Below are 16,787 nucleotides of genomic sequence, written 5' to 3' on the forward strand. Positions count from 1 at the left end.
GGCACTTATACAACGGTGCCTCTGTGCTGAATTACTCATTGAGCAGGTTGCAGCAAAACGCGGCTGTTTATCCTGCGATATTGTACATATCAGAGTAACGTTTTCCGCTCACGCCCGTCACTCTGCCCCGGGGTTTTGTGGCATTACAGTATGACACCATCTGTGCCAGGGTACAAGGTCCGGCCAGAATCCAAGGTTCATTTAGATTTGGAGATCTCTTTAATACTTTACTAATTCTCTCCTGCACGGTGCAATTAGACACTAATCGTGCTGATTAATGTAATTTAATGAGACAATTCATGGTGGCGACGTGACCTCATGGAGGAGACGCATCCTTCCCGTGTCCATAATAAGGTTATTTTCCAATGGCGCTATACACAGGAATTATTACACCTTCTATAGTATCTCCCTATTTCCAGGCAACCAATAGAAGGTTTGGGGACAGATTCTGTGATTGGCTGCTATTGCTGACATTGTGTGATGTCAGTTATGTGATGTAACTGACTGATGATGTCACAAGAAGATACGTAAAGGCCAGCAACAGGCTCATTCCCTGTGGTCAGCCCCTAAGTGGAGGAGGGGTAATTACTCGCACCCCGGGGTCACAATGTGATTGGATGTCAGTCCCCTAATCTATGGGATACAGGTGCGGAGCAGGGACTGTTCCCTTGCTAGATCTAGGCCGCTGTTCATTACTGGGATATGAGGAGACAAAGCTAGTCCTGGTAGTCACACACTGACCTCTTCTGTATCAGCATCTCCATGGTCTGCTGGATCTTCTTCTGGACGTTGGGTGGATCTTTCTTGGTGGGAAGGACCCAGCAGACACTGATGGACACGTGGTGCCAGAGGGCAGGACTGGCAGCCACCTGGTACCAGCGTCGGCACACCTGGGACAGCCTGGGAATCACACAGGACAATGAGAGAGAGACAGACTGAGGAACGCCCAGAACAGATGGGTCTCCAGCTACCTCACCTGCACATGGACGGAACGGCCCCCTCACTCTCCACCACCAGCTGGAAGACCCTGTGTAAGATCTCCAGAGGCATTAAGCTGCCCCAGCCGGAGTCGGTGGCAATGGCGACTTCTGTCTCATCCGATCTGCGCGACGGCTTCATGACCTGGACACTGTCCTCCACGTCGCTGTGGCTGGCGATGAGAAGCAGCATGTCCTTGTCGGTGTGCTGGACATAATAGGGGCCTCCAGACTGCTGGTACGGACGGCGCTTCCTGGAGCTAGGGCGCCATCTTCTGCTCCTTTTGCCGGATCGACAGCCCAAGGCTTCGCTCTTATTGTGCGACGACGATGACATCATCTATAAGGAAACGGTGCAAAGTGTTCCCAGCCTTCCAGAGGAAAATACAACGAATTACAAAATATAATTATTTATTACCACAAATAAAACAAGGAAATGTAGATTGCGATAGAGCCGCTCTCCGACCGCCCAGCTGCTGATCTCAGAGGAGACATTTATACTAAACATTCAGCAATAATAGCAACATATAGTAGTGTTCATGATAGGTCAGCCACTGGGCAAGGCGAGAAAGGGAGCGCGGTCACGAGAAAAGGGGTGCGTGGCCACAAGAAAAGGGGGCGTGTCTTGGAGACGAGCCCCTTTTCAGCCCTCTAGGGGGCGTGCGCAGCACTTACAGACACACCGGGCTGCCCCCAAGCTCTCCCTTCTCTGTGACTAGATGCCGGGACCACCACAACTCCCCCTACGATTATTGCGGCTTACGGATGGGGACAGCACCCGGCAGGTTGTTTTAGCGGGGTGCCGGCTAAAGGGCAGGGTATATTCTGCCCTCCGGAGATGGGGCAGGGCGCGGTGCCCGGCTACAGGAGCCTAGTGGGAAGAATACGCTGAGCCTGTGCCCAGAACCAGCTCTTACACACAGCAGCTCAGCACAGGCCCTTTATATAGATTATTTACTACTGTACTTACTGACGTCACATGTGATTGTGTATACGGTTATATACTAGCATATGGATGGATGTAGGGGGAATATATATATATATATAGTAATAGATGGATAAAGGGGTATAAATAGGGTGTAATATATGGATAGAGAGATATAGAGATATATATATATATATATATATATATATATATATATATGTTAGCTGGATATAGGGGAATAATAAGAGATATGACCTTACCTTTGTTATCTCTATTTCTACAATGTCCATAGGGAACCACAGGAGATCTTGGGATATAGGTTGATGACGTCAGTCGTCAAGCACCTCAATAGTTAAATTTGTGCTCTCAGGATGCACCAGGCCACTCTCCTAAACCCCGCCACCAGGCCAAGGCACCCCAGTTTCGTAACAAGCCAATGGCCGGAGGAGAAGAGAAGGAAGAAATTCTGAAACACTCAAGTATCACATTCTCACATACAGAAGGAGACAGAACACAGCCCATCTGCAGCACAGGTGCAACAGGGCAGGAGTCCTGTGGATCCCTATGGACTTTGTAGAAATAGAGATAACAAAGGTAAGGTAATCTAATTACCTAATCTCTTATTTTCTACTGCAGGGTCCATAGGGGGTCCACAGGAGACCTTGGGGATGTACCAAAGCAGTCTCCTTAAGGGTGGGGACGCTCATGTGCAGAAAGGAGAATCCGCCTGAGAATTTGCCTCTCAGCGTCCTGAGAGGCAAAGGTATCAAATGCATAATACCTTAGGAATGTAAGGACAGTAGACCACGTGGCCGCCTTGCACAGCTGAATAGCAGAGACGCCACGAAGAGCTGCCCATGAAGGACCCACAGACAGAGTAGAATGAGCCTTAACAGAGGATGGTACAGGAAGGCCCTCTTGAAGGTAAGCCTCTGAAATTGCCAGGCGAATCCAGCCTGCCAAAGTCTGCTTAGTGACAGGCCATCCTTTCTTTCGGAAACCAAAAAGGAAAAACAACGAGTCCGACTTCCGAAATGAGTTGGTACAGTCCACATAAGTTTGTAGAGCACGTACCACATCCAAAGAGGCCTCACCAGCTGAAAGGTCTGGGGAGTTAAAAGCTGGTACTATAATTTCCTCATTAATGTTGAAGCTGGATACCACCTTAGGTAGGAAACCAGGGCGAGTACGAAGAACCGCCCTGTCGCTATGAAAAATCGGAAAAGGAGGGCGACATGAAAGAGCCCCCAAATCTGACACCCTTCTGGCCGAAGCAATGGCTAGAAGAAAGTTTGATTTGTGAGCCATTTTAAATCCACTGAGCCCAGTGGTTCAAATGGCGGTCCTTGTAGAGCCCTAAGTACCACAGTCAAATCCCAAGGAGCCACCGGTGGGATAAAGGGAGGCTGGATGAAAAGCACACCTTGCATAAAGGTGTGTACATCCGGAACAGTAGCAATCCTACGGTGAAACAGTACTGACAGGGCAGAAACCTGCACCTTCAGAGAAGCAAGGCGAATACCGTGATCTAAGCCTGCCTGCAGGAATGCCAAAATCCAAATGTTTGAGGATTATAACCTCTGGGGCGACACCATTCAAAGAAGGTGTGCCACACTGTGATAAACTCTCGCAGAAGCAGGCTTGCGAGCTCTGAGCATGGTGTTCACCACCGAGCTGGAAAAACCCCTGGAACTCAGGAGGGCAGTTTCAAGAGCCACGCCGTCAAAGACAGACTACTCAGGTCCAGGTAGAGGCAAGGACCTTGGGACAACAGGTCCGGACGTTGAGGCAACAGCATCGGAGTGTCTATGGATAGACTCCGAAGATCTGCGTACCAGTGACGTCTGGGCCACGCTGGAGCTACCAGCAGTAGCATACCTCCTTCTTGCTTGAACTGCCGAATCACGCAAGGCAGAAGGGAGAACGGAGGGAACAGGTACGCGAACTGGAAGGTCCATTTACTGACAGAGTCTACCAGCAGAGCCCCCACGTCTCTTGTTCTTGAGCCATACCTTGGCAACTTGTGGTTGTGCCGAGATGCCATTAGATCTACCTCAGGAAGGCCCCACCTGTTCACCAGAAGCTGAAATACTTCCTGGTGAAGTGACCATTCCCCTGGGTGTATATAGTGATGGCTTAGGAAGTCCGCTTCCCAGTTCAGGACTCCCGGGATAAACACTGCCGAGATGGCTGGGAGATTGCCCTCCGCCCAAGTCAGGATGCGGGACACTTCCATTAGTGCCGCCTGACTTCGAGTGCCCCCTTGGCGGTTTATGTAGGCCACTGTGGTGGCGTTGTCTGACTGGACTTGCACAGGTTTTCCATGAAGTATGAGCCTTGCATGCTGAAGAGCCCTTAGAACCGCCATTAATATGTTTATTGGAAGCACGGACTCCTCTATTGTCCACTTTCCCTGAAAGAGGTGTGAACCAGTCACTGCACCCCAACTCCGGGGACAGGCGTCTGTTGTCAGAAGGACCCACTCCGGGATCCAAAAGGGGTGGCCCTTGGTAAGGTGACTTGTGTGGAGACACCAAGTCAGAGACAGACGTACCTCTGGAGACAGTACCAATGTCTGGGTTTGTATCCGGCGTGGAGATCCGTCCCATCTGGAAAGGATCAGTGTCTGTAGAGGCCGGGAATGGAACTGGCCATACTCCACCATGTCGAAGGTCGACACCATGGAGCCCAGTAACTGCATTGCCGAGTGAACCGACACCCGGCGACAGTGCAGGCAGCTGCGAACCCGCTGCTGCAGTGTGGTTATCTTGTCCCTGGTTAAGAAAATCCTCTGTTGTTGAGAATCCAATAATGCCCCAAGATGCAACATCCTCTGTGAGGGCGTCAGAGAGGACTTCTTCCAGTTGATCAACCAACCGTGGCCTTGTAGCACTGTTATTGTCAGCTGTAGATGCTGAAGTAGTAATTCCGGCAACCTGGCTAGCAATAGTAGGTCGTCCAGGTAGGGCAACAGACGGACCCCCTGCAGCCGCAGTTGGGCCGCCATCAGTGCCATAAGTTTGGTGAACACCCTGGGTGCTGTGGACAGTCCAAACGGCAGGGCCTGAAACTGGAAGTGTTGTTGCAACACTGCGAACCTGAGGTACCTCTGGTGAGCCGAAAGCCATCAGGACATCCTGAATGTCCAGAGGCACCAATAAATCCCCAGGTTCCATAGCTGTGTCCCCTCCCTGCAGGAGACATAACAGTAGCTTCACGCCAATCAACGCTTTCCGGACTCAGTCTCAACATACGACGTCTCAGCAGGAGGAAGGTGTCTTCACTACCATCGGCTAACAGAGTCCACACGGGATGCGGTGAAGCTCCACTACAAAAGTGATCACCACCGGTAAGACCAGCAGTGCGGGACGCCGCCGCTTGGACTCACACATACAATTTTCTGTTGAACACTGCTTGTGAGGGGACGTATGGTACATTTGAACATGCGGAAGGTCACCCCTTAGCAAGGGCAGACCAAGACCCCTCACCAGACCTGTACCTCCACAAGACTGGACACGCATATACAGGAGGACAGTGTGTGAATATATACAGATATCCATCAATACCTATCATCAATATCTATCAATACTTATGCCATAATATCAAGCATAGGGCAATTTGATGATAGTAAGATTGTATACATACACCGAGAAGGTTGTCACGAACAGTGTTAAAAGGGAGACGTAGGCACAAAGTGCTGTACGGAAAGGGACACCCTTAAGGAGTCCACTTATGTAACCTGCAACCAAGGTGATTTTACAAGAAGTTTTTGAACTGAGCACAATATTGCCAGCTCAATCAATTCCAGAGCAATTGGCCATAGGTAACGTAGGTACCCTAAAGGAGCCATCTGAACTTCCCAGTAAGTGCCATACTAACAGATACCATTTCTGCAACTGTTGCCATCTTCATTGCAACATCTTAAATATAAATAAACATATTTTATTTATACATTGATTACATAGTTCTCTGTTTTTCTTTGACTATTCCACTTTTTTGGTTAGCGCTGGACATAATACTTCTCTATTCAGTATAATTGACCGCAGGGTTTCCATTTTGAACCGAAGTACTCGGTGCATACAAGCCTATCCTAAACCTCAAGTCCCTAAACAAGTTTCTCCATTTGGTTTTGGAACCAAAAAGAGTGGATTAATAGCCCGTTCCCCTCTGGGGAGTAGGTAACGGAACTATAACTCCCTGTAGAACGTATAACTTTCTGCAGTTCCAATGCCTTTTCCTGATCCATCTGAAGTCCCGTAAGGAAGAATTGATGAGGTCTGTATTGGAAGGAAAGGGCGTACCCTTGAGAGACCACTTCCCTTACCCAAGTGTCTGTTGTGGTATGCCACCAACACTGGGTGAAGTGAAGAAGTTGGCTTCCCACCTTGGGGTCCCCCAAGGAGAGGCTCGCCCCGTCAGGCTGAGGGATTAGCCTCGGGCTTGGCAGCTGGACGCCTGGTACTCCAAGCCTGCTTCTTGGGCTTTGTGACCTTCTTAGCTCCTGACGGTCTGGGAGAGTTCTGAACCTTAGCCTTACCCAGAGGACGGAAAGTCCGAAAGGACTGAGTTCCAGATCCTGATGGCATTGGGGTCAAAGGCAAACAGGCAGACTTGGCAGCAGCCAAAGTGTCCACGATTTTGTCCAAATAAGTCCTGGCCATTAAAGGGTAAACCTTCTAACCCTTTCTTGGCCTCAGAATCCACTCTCCAAGATCACAACCAAAGAGAGAGTCTAGTTGACACTGCAGCCGATGACATGTGAGATGTTAGGAGACTAACATCCAAAGCAGCCTCATTCACATATGTAGCAGAGTCTCTGAGGTAACCTACCAGTTCAATTTGTTCACTGGTAGCCTCTACAGGCAAGGACGCTTCCAAGGTATTTGCCCAACGTTCCATGGCCCTGGTCACCCAGCATATAGCCATAGCTGGCCTAGAAACCCCCGAAATGCATTTCTGGTACACAATCCTCCCACAATAATCTCTCCCTCCTTTTGTCCAGCAAAGCTTATAATATATATATATTTCTGAAACAAGAGTGCAAGTGGATTTATGAGCTTGGAACCATGGTTCCCCATGGGCTAAACGAGGAATTTACATTTGCGCCTTTTGTTGGTGATTAAAATACATAAGATCTCTCCAAAAATATACTTAATAATTTTTCCCGGCTGTTGTTTGGCCCTCTGAGCTGATTATTGCTTTTTTTTTTTGTAGTACTCAACTGCTGCTTATTGATAATTATCTTTACTATCATTTGTACCTTGAGCATATACTATGTCAGTCTCCACCAGGACCGAAACTAGGATATCTGTCACCCGGTGCAAGGTAGTAATTTTGCGCCCCCTCCCTTCCCATACCTGGATTTTGTCCTTGCTCCTCCATAAGGCAGTGCACTAGTCAAACGTCCCTGGTATAGTGAGTTACATTATCCACATACCATAATGCCCATTACACATTATGCCACACACTGTAGTGCTTATTACCAAAGTGCCACTTACATATTTGTCCGACACCATTTTTTGCCCCACAGTAAGGCTTCTAATTACTTAAAATTACCTGCTCATTGCCAGGGGGTTCCATGCTAGTTGCCAGGGGGATTCATGCTCGTTGCTATGGGGTTACATGCTCGTTGCCATGGGGTTTATGCTCGTTGCCAGGAGGTTTCACGGGAGAAGATGCAGCTTTCAGCATCATCTCCTGGCACTTGCGCTGGACTAACAGACACTAGAGGTCCAGTAAGGACCTCTAGCATCTGTCTCCTCCTTGGCGGTGGCCATTTTTGGATGGCCGTTTTCTGACTCTCCAGCCCCCAAGCCACAGTGAGTCATCCCTTTTTCAACCCCTGCATTCTGGCACCCGATGCACGTGCACCTCTAGCCCCCCCTTAGTTGCGGCCCTGGTCTCCACAGATGTTTTTGCCATCTGTTGGGATTAGAGTTCTATAGCTATGTATCTGCATGTTTAACATTTCTTGTCATAGTGTAGTATTGTCTGTCTTGTGTTGTCAATTTTTGATGTTTTATTGAATAAAAGTGTATTGTTTACATGGGGACAGCTGTGCCGCATCGGCCGGCGTCATTTCCGGCGCCCAGGAACCATGATGTCTTCCCCCGGGCTCCGGCGGGTGCATACTCGTTCCGGATGACGTCATATCCGGCGGATGGGACGTGTGCGCATCGTCGTGGACGGAGGGAGCGTGGTGCGGGCGAGGGTGATGGCGCGCGGTGAGGCGCGGCACAGGTGAGTTCACTTGAGGTGATTTTAGGGGTATATAGCGTGCCGATTTGCTGAGTGTAAACTTGTGATTCCCTGAGGAAGGTGTCACGAAACGGCTGTTGGAGCCCACTGGGTTCAGAGCGTGGCTCCCCAGACTATGACCCACTGAATATGTGCTGAGTATAACTTTATATACTATCGCAAATGGCTTGTTTATTACCCTGTTGGTACCTATTTAAAAAATCTTTTTTGACTATAAATGGGGCAAAAAGCGCCCTGCCCTAACAGCCTGCGGGAGCCGTTCTCACCCGCGGGACGCAGTGTCCCGCGGGTGGACAAACATGCGGTGATCCGCCGGAGAATAGACGCCGGGCGCATGCGCCCGGCGTCTATTCTTCTTTTCTGCAGCGCTTGGGGGCTGCCCGGCATGTCCGTAAGCGCCGGGCACGCCACCAAGTATGACGAAAAGGGGACGCGTCTTATAGATACGCCCCCTTTTCATAACCACAACCCCTTTTCGGCCGCGCGCTCGCCTTCGGCGCGCGCACAAGATTGCCCTCTCTAGCTCAGGCGCCCTGCCTGCCGCCAGAGCTAGAGGGAACACATTATATATATATATATATATGTATATATATATAGTGTAATGGATGGCTATAAGGGTATAGATAGGGTGTAATAGATGGCTATAAGGGTATAGATAGGGTGTAATAGATGGCTATAAGGGTATATATATATATAGATATATATATATATAGTGTAATAGACGGATAAGGGTTTATATATAGGGTGTAATAGATGGCTATAATGATATAGATAGGGTGTAATAGATGGCTATAAGGGTATATATAGGGTGTAATGGATGGCTATAAGGGTACATATAGGGTGTAATGGATGGCTATAAGGGTATATATAGGGTGTAATAGATGGCTATAAGGGTATAGATAGGGTGTAACAGATGGCTATAAGGGTATATATAGGGTGTAATAGATGGCTATAAGGGTATAGATAGGGTGTAATAGATGGCTATAAGGGTATATATATATATAGATATATATATATATATATATATATATATATATATATATAGTGTAATAGACGGATAAGGGTTTATATATAGGGTGTAATAGATGGCTATAAGGGTATATATAGGGTGTAATAGATGGCTATAAGGATATAGATAGGGTGTAATAGATGGCTATAAGGGTATACATAGGGTGTAATAGATGGCTATAAGGGTATATATATATAGATATATATATATAGTGTAATAGACGGATAAGGGTTTATATATAGGGTGTAATAGATGGCTATAAGGGTATAGATAGGGTGTAATAGATGGCTATAAGGATATAGATAGGGTGTAATAGATGGCTTTAAGGGTATATATATATATATATATATATATATATATAGTGTAATAGACGGATAAGGGTTTATATATAAGGTGTAATAGATGGCTATAAGGGTATATATAGGGTGTAATGGATGGCTATAAGGGTATATATAGGGTGTAATGGATGGCTATAAGGGTATATATAGGGTGTAATAGATGGCTATAAGGGTATATATAGGGTGTAATAGATGGCTATGGGGGTATATATAGGGTGTAATAGATGGCTATAAAGGTATAGATAGGGTGTAATAGATGGCTATAAGGATATAGATAGGGTGTACTAGATGGCTATAAGGGTATAGATATATATATATATATATATATATATATAGTGTAATAGACGGATAAGGGTTTATATATAGGGTGTAATAGATGGCTATAAGGGTATATATAGGGTGTAATAGATGGCTATAAGGATATAGATAGGGTGTAATAGATGGCTATAAGGGTATATAGGGTGTAATAGATGGCTATAAGGGTATATATAGAGTGTAATAGATAGCTATAAGGGTATAGATAGGGTGTAATAGATGGCTATAAGGGTATATATAGGGTGTAATACATGGCTATAAGGGTATATATAGAGTGTAATAGATGGTTATAAGGGTATAGATAGGAAGTAATAGATGGCTATAAGGGTATATATAAGGTGTAATAGATGGCTATAAGGGTGTATATAGGGTGTAATAGATGGCTATAAGGGTATATATAGAGTGTAATAGATGGCTATAAGGGTATATATAGCGTGTAATAGATAGCTATAAGGGTATAGATAGGAAGTAATAGATGGCTATAAGGGTATATATAGGGTGTAATGGATGGCTATAAGGGTATATATAGGGTGTAATGGATGGCTATAAGGGTATATATAGGGTGTAATAGATGGCTATAAGGGTATATATAGGGTGTAATAGATGGCTATGGGGGTATATATAGGGTGTAATAGATGGCTATAAAGGTATAGATAGGGTGTAATAGATGGCTATAAGGATATAGATAGGGTGTAATAGATGGCTATAAGGGTATATATATATATATAGATATAGATATATATATATATATATATATATATATATAGTGTAATAGACGGATAAGGGTTTATATATAGGGTGTAATAGATGGCTATAAGGGTATATATAGGGTGTAATAGATGGCTATAAGGATATAGATAGGGTGTAATAGATGGCTATAAGGGTATATAGGGTGTAATAGATGGCTATAAGGGTATATATAGAGTGTAATAGATAGCTATAAGGGTATAGATAGGGTGTAATAGATGGCTATAAGGGTATATATAGGGTGTAATACATGGCTATAAGGGTATATATAGAGTGTAATAGATGGTTATAAGGGTATAGATAGGAAGTAATAGATGGCTATAAGGGTATATATAAGGTGTAATAGATGGCTATAAGGGTGTATATAGGGTGTAATAGATGGCTATAAGGGTATATATAGAGTGTAATAGATGGCTATAAGGGTATATATAGCGTGTAATAGATAGCTATAAGGGTATAGATAGGAAGTAATAGATGGCTATAAGGGTATATATAGGGTGTAATAGATGGCTATAAGGGTATATATATAGGGTGTAATAGATGGCTAGAAGGGTATATATAGGGTGTAATAGATGGCTATAACGGTATATATAGGGTGTAATAGATGCCTATAAGGGTATATATAGCGTGTAATAGATGGCTCTAAGAGTTTATATATAGGGTGTAATAGATGGCTATAAGGGTATATATAGGGTGTAATAGATGGCTATAAGGGTATATATAGGGTGTAATAGATGGCTATAAGGGTATAGATAGGGTGTAATAGATGGCTATAAGGGTATAGATAGGGTGTAATAGATGGCTAGAAGGATATAGATAGGGTGTAAAAGATGGCTATAAGGGTTTATATTAGGGGTGAGCGGGTTCGGTTTTCTGAAATCCGAACCCCCCAGAGCCCCCCTGATCCGAGTCCGATCCGAGTCAGGCTCGACTTTTCCCGCCTGACTCGGATCTGAAATCGAGGCAAAACGTCATCATCCCGCCTTCTGAGTCTCGCGGGTTTTGGATCCTATATAAGGTACCCGCGTCGGTGCCATTTTCTCACTCGGCTGTGGACAGTGAAGAGGGAGGGTGGGAGTTAGGGCTGTGTAGTGTAGTGTAGTGTAGTGTAGTGTAGTGCTGCTGTTGTCCACTACTTCAAAGTCCATAGGGGCTGGCTGGACTGTGTTGTGCAGTCAGTTCTCCATAGGGGCTGTGTCCACTCCAAAGTCCTGTGCAGTGTCCCAGTCCTAAAGAGGTGCTGTAGTGTTGTCCAGGGGGTGCTCTGTCCATTGGGGGTGCTCCCCCCAAGTGCTAAAAAAATAATATATTTTCTGTGTTTGTGAATTGTGTGCGCAGTAGCCGCACGTGCATCAACAAAGTAGTGCCAAGCGTGCGCCTGTGTCATAAGTAAAGGGCCGGCTGGCTTGACCGTTAAAGGTGCTGTAACCCCCAAAGTACACTCCAGTCCAAACCAAAAAAAAAATTATTTTCTGTGTTTGTGAATTGTGTGCGCAGTAGCCGCACGTGCATCAACAAAGTAGTGCCAAGTGTGCGCCTGTGTCATAAGTAAAGGGCCGGCTGGCTTGACCGTTAAAGGGTGCTGTAACCCCCGAAAGTACACTCCAGTCCAAACCCAAAAAAAAATAATTTTCTGTGTTTGTGAATTGTGTGCGCAGTAGCCGCACGTGCATCAACAAAGTAGTGCCAAGCTTGCGCCTGTGTCATAAGTAAAGGGCCGGCTGGCTTGACCATTAAGGGTGCTGTAACCCCCAAAAGTACACTCCAGTCCAAACCAAAAAAATAATATTATTTGTGTGTTTGTGACTTTTGTGCGATGTAGCTGCACTTGCATCCTCAAAGCAGCAGAGACAAGCGTGCGTCTGTCTGTTAAAGGGTGGTGACACCCTCAAAGTGTGCTACACAAACAATTAAAATATTGTTCTTTTTTTTTCGGTCTCTGTGAAATGTGTGGGCTGTAGCCGCACCTGCATCCTTAAAGCAGCAGCGACAAGCGTGCGTCTGTCTGTTAAAGGATTACATCGGTGACAGCATCCAAGTAGGCATGTCAGACAGTCCGTACCTGTACTGGCAGGAAAAAGAAGCAATTTGGAGGTCCCTGTACCAACTGGCTCTATGTTACCTGAGTTGCCCCCCCTCCAGTGTGTACTCCGAAAGAGTGTTTAGTGCAGCCGGGAACCTTGTCAGCGAAAGGCGTAGGAGGTTGCTTCCACAAAATGTGGAGAAGATGATGTTCATAAAATGAATTATCAGCTCTTCCAGGGAGACCAGCCTCCAGAACGTACAGAGGGACCTGTGGTTCCAGCGGGGACGAATTAATACTCTGTGAGGATGAGGATGTACACACTGAAGAGGGTGAGGAATCGGTGGATGAGGAGGATGAGGATGACATCTTGCCTCCGTAGAGCCAGTTTGTGCAGGGACAGATTAATTGCCAGCTTGTTTTGTGGGGGCCCAAACGAACCAATCATTTCAGCCACAGTTGTGTGGCAGACCCTGGCGCTGAAATGATTGGTTTGTTAAAGTGTGCATGTCCTGTTTATACAACATAAGGGTGGGTGGGAGGGCCCAAGGACAATTCCATCTTGCACCTCTTTTTTTTCTTTGCATTATGTACAGTTTGGGGGCCTAGTTTTTCTAACTGCCATCCTGTCTGCCACTGCAGTGTCACTCCTAGATGGGTCACGTGTTTGTGCCGCCCACTCGTGTCGCTTAGCATAGTCATCCAGCTACCTCGGTGCAACCTTTTGGACATAAAAACACTATTGTGAGGTGTGAGGTGTTCAGAATAGACTGGAAATGAGTGGAAATTAAGGTTATTGAGGTTAAGAATAGCATAGGAGCAGAGAAACCAACAAATTCTGTGATTTTAGCTGTCTTTATGCTTTTTTCAAAAAAATACAGATCCAAAACACAAAACCCAGAACCCAAAACACGGAAGGGTGGTTTTGGCAAAACCAATCCAGATCCAAAACACGAAGAAAGATCCAGATCCAGAACACAAAACACGAAAAGTGGCCGGTGCACACCCCTAGTTTATATATAGGGTGTAATAGATGGCTATAAGGGTATAGATAGGGTGTAATAGATGGCTATATGGGTGTATATAGGGTGTAATAGATTGCTATAAGGGTATATATAGGGTGTAATAGATGGCTATAAGGGTATATATAGGGTGTAATAGATGGCTATGGGGGTATATATAGGGTGTAATAGATGGCTATAAGGGTATAGATAGGGTGTAATAGATGGCTATAAGGGTATAGATAGGGTGTAATAGATGGCTATAAGGGTATATATAGGGTGTAATAGATGGCTAGAAGGGTTTATATATAGGGTGTAATAGATGGCTAGAAGGGTTTATATATAGGGTGTAATAGATGGCTATGGGGGTATATATAGGGTGTAATAGATGGCTATAAGTGTATAGATAGGGTGTAATAGATGGCTATAAGGGTATATATAGGGTGTAATAGATGGTTATAAGGGTATAGATAGGGAGTAATAGATGGCTATAAGGGTATAGATAGGGTGTAATTGATGGCTATAAGGGTATATATAGGGTGTAATAGATGGCTAGAAGGGTTTATATATAGGGTGTAATAGATGGCTATAAGGGTTTATATAGGGTGTAATAGATGGCTATAAGGGTATAGATAGGGTGTAACAGATGGCTATAAGGGTATAGATAGGGTGTAATAGATGGCTAGAAGGGTTTATATATAGGGTGTAATAGATGGGGGTATACATAGGGTGTAATAGATGGCTATAAGGGTTTATATATACGGTGTAATAGATGGCTATGGGGGTATAGATAGGGTGTAATAGATGGCTAGAAGGGATTATATATAGGGTGTAATAGATGCCTATAAGAGTATACATAGCGTGTAATAGATGGCTATAAGGGTATAGATAGGGTGTAATAGATGGCTATAAGGGTATAGATAGGGTGTAATAGATGGCTATAAGGGTATAGATAGGGTGTAATAGATGGCTATAAGGGTATATATAGGGTGTAAAAGATGGCTATAAGGGTATATATAGAGTGTAATAGATGGCTATAAGGGTATAGATAGGGTGTAACAGATGGCTATAAGGGTATATATAGGGTGTAATAGATGGCTAGAAGGGTTTCTATATAGGGTGTAATAGATGGCTATGGGGGTATATATAGGGTGTAATAGATGGCTAGAAGGGTTTATATATAGGGTGTAATAGATGGCTATAAGGGTTTATATATAGGGTGTAATAGATGGCTATAAGGGTATATATAGGGTGTAATAGATGGCTATAAGGGTATAGATAGTGTGTAATAGATGGCTATAAGGGTATAGATAGGGTGTAATAGATGGCTATAAGGGTATAGATAGGGTGTAATAGATGGCTATAAGGGTACATATATAGGGTGAAATAGATGGCTATAAGGGTATAGATAGGGTGTAATAGAAGGCTATAAGGGTATAGATAGGTTGTAATAGGTCGCTATAAGGGTATAGATAGGGTGTAATAGATGGCTATAAGGGTATAGGGTGTAAAAGATGGCTATAAGGGTATAGATAGGGTGTAATAGATGGCTATAAGGGTATATATAGGGTGTAATAGATGGCTATAAGGGTTTATATATAGGGTGTAATAGATGGCTATAAGGGTATAGATAGAGTGTAATAGGTGGCTATAAGGGTATAGATAGGGTGTAATAGATGGCTATAAGGGTATAGATAGGGTGAAAGAGATGGCTATGTGGGTATATATATATATGGTGTAATAGATGGCTATAAGGATATAGATAGGGTGTAACAGATGGCTATAAGGGTTTATATATAGGGTGTAAAAGATGGCTATAAGGGTATAGATAGGGTGTAATAGATGGCTATAAGGGTATAGATAGGGTGTAATAGACGGATAAGGGTGTATATAGGGAGTAATAGATGGCTATAAGGGTGTATATAGGGTGTAATAGATGGCTATAAGGGTATAGATAGGGTGTAATAGATGGCTAGAAGGGTTTATATATAGGGTGTAATAGATGGCTATAAGGGTATATATAGGGAGTAATAGATGGCTATAAGGGTATATATAGCGTGTAATAGATGGCTATAAGGGTATATAGACAGGGTGTAATAGATGGCTATAAGGGTATATATAGGGTGTAATAGATGGCTATAAGGGTATAGATAGGGTGTAATAGATGGATATAAGGGTATAGATAGGGTGAAAGAGATGGCTATGTGGGTATATATATATATATATATATGGTGTAATAGATGGCTATAAGGATATAGATAGGGTGTAAAAGATGGCTATAAGGGTATAGATAGGGTGTAATAGATGGCTATAAGGGTATAGATAGGGTGTAATAGACGGCTATAAGGGTATAGATAGGGTGTAATAGATGGCTATAAGGGTGTATTTAGTGTGTAATAGATGGCTATAAGGGTATATATAGGGTGTAATAGATGGCTATGGGGGTATATATAGGGTGTAATAGATGGCTATAAGGGTATAGATAGGGTGTAATAGACGGCTATAAGGGTATAGATAGGGTGTAATAGACGGCTATAAGGGTATAGATAGGGTGTAATAGATGGCTATAAGGGTATATATAGGGTGTAATAGATGGCTAGAAGGGTTTATATATAGGTCGTAATAGATGGCTAGAAGGGTATAGATAGGGTGTAATAGATGGCTATAAGGGTATAGATAGGGTGTAATAGATGGCTATGGGGGTATATATAGGGTGTAATAGATGGCTATAAGAGTATAGATAGGGTGTAATAGATGGCTATAAGGGTATATATAGGGTGTAATAGATGGCTAGAAGGGTTTATATATAGAGTGTAATAGATGGCTATGGGGTATATATAGGGTGTAATAGATGGCTATAAGGGTGTAATAGATGGCTATAAGGGTATATATAGGGTGTAATAGATGGCTAGAAGGGTTTATATATAGGTCGTAATAGATGGCTAGAAGGGTTTATATATAGGTCGTAATAGATGGCTAGAAGGGTTTATATATAGGGTGTAATAGATGGCTATAAGGGTATATATAGGGTGTAATAGATGGCTATGGGGGTATAGATAGGGTGTAATAGATGGCTATAAGGGTATATATAGAATGTAATAGATGCCTATAAGGGTATATATAGCGTGTAATAGATGGCTATAAGAGTTTATATATAGGGTGTAATAGATGGCTATAAGGGTATATATAGGGTG

At 44.1% G+C, this 16,787-nt stretch overlaps 1 protein-coding gene across 2 annotated transcripts in view; it reads right to left on the minus strand.

Annotated features, from left to right (window-relative positions):
- The window catches only part of FBXL6 (F-box and leucine rich repeat protein 6), a 140,590-nt gene that overhangs the window by 107,600 nt on the left and 16,203 nt on the right, over window positions 1-16,787 (minus strand). The window contains exons 2-3 of one of the 2 annotated variants that reach the window (XM_088463922.1): window positions 977-1,348; window positions 742-900 (exon numbers count right to left, since the gene is read on the minus strand). In XM_088463922.1, the coding sequence (XP_088320048.1) occupies window positions 742-900; window positions 977-1,317 (500 nt within the window). In that variant the 5' untranslated portion in view covers window positions 1,318-1,348. The remainder of the gene's footprint in view (window positions 1-741; window positions 901-976; window positions 1,349-16,787) is intronic. The other variant, XM_088463921.1, reaches the window with a different exon arrangement.

This window comes from Taudactylus pleione, unplaced genomic scaffold, assembly GCF_031769625.1.
Source record: "Taudactylus pleione unplaced genomic scaffold, aTauple2 ptg001498l, whole genome shotgun sequence".
NCBI lineage: Eukaryota > Metazoa > Chordata > Amphibia > Anura > Myobatrachidae > Taudactylus > Taudactylus pleione.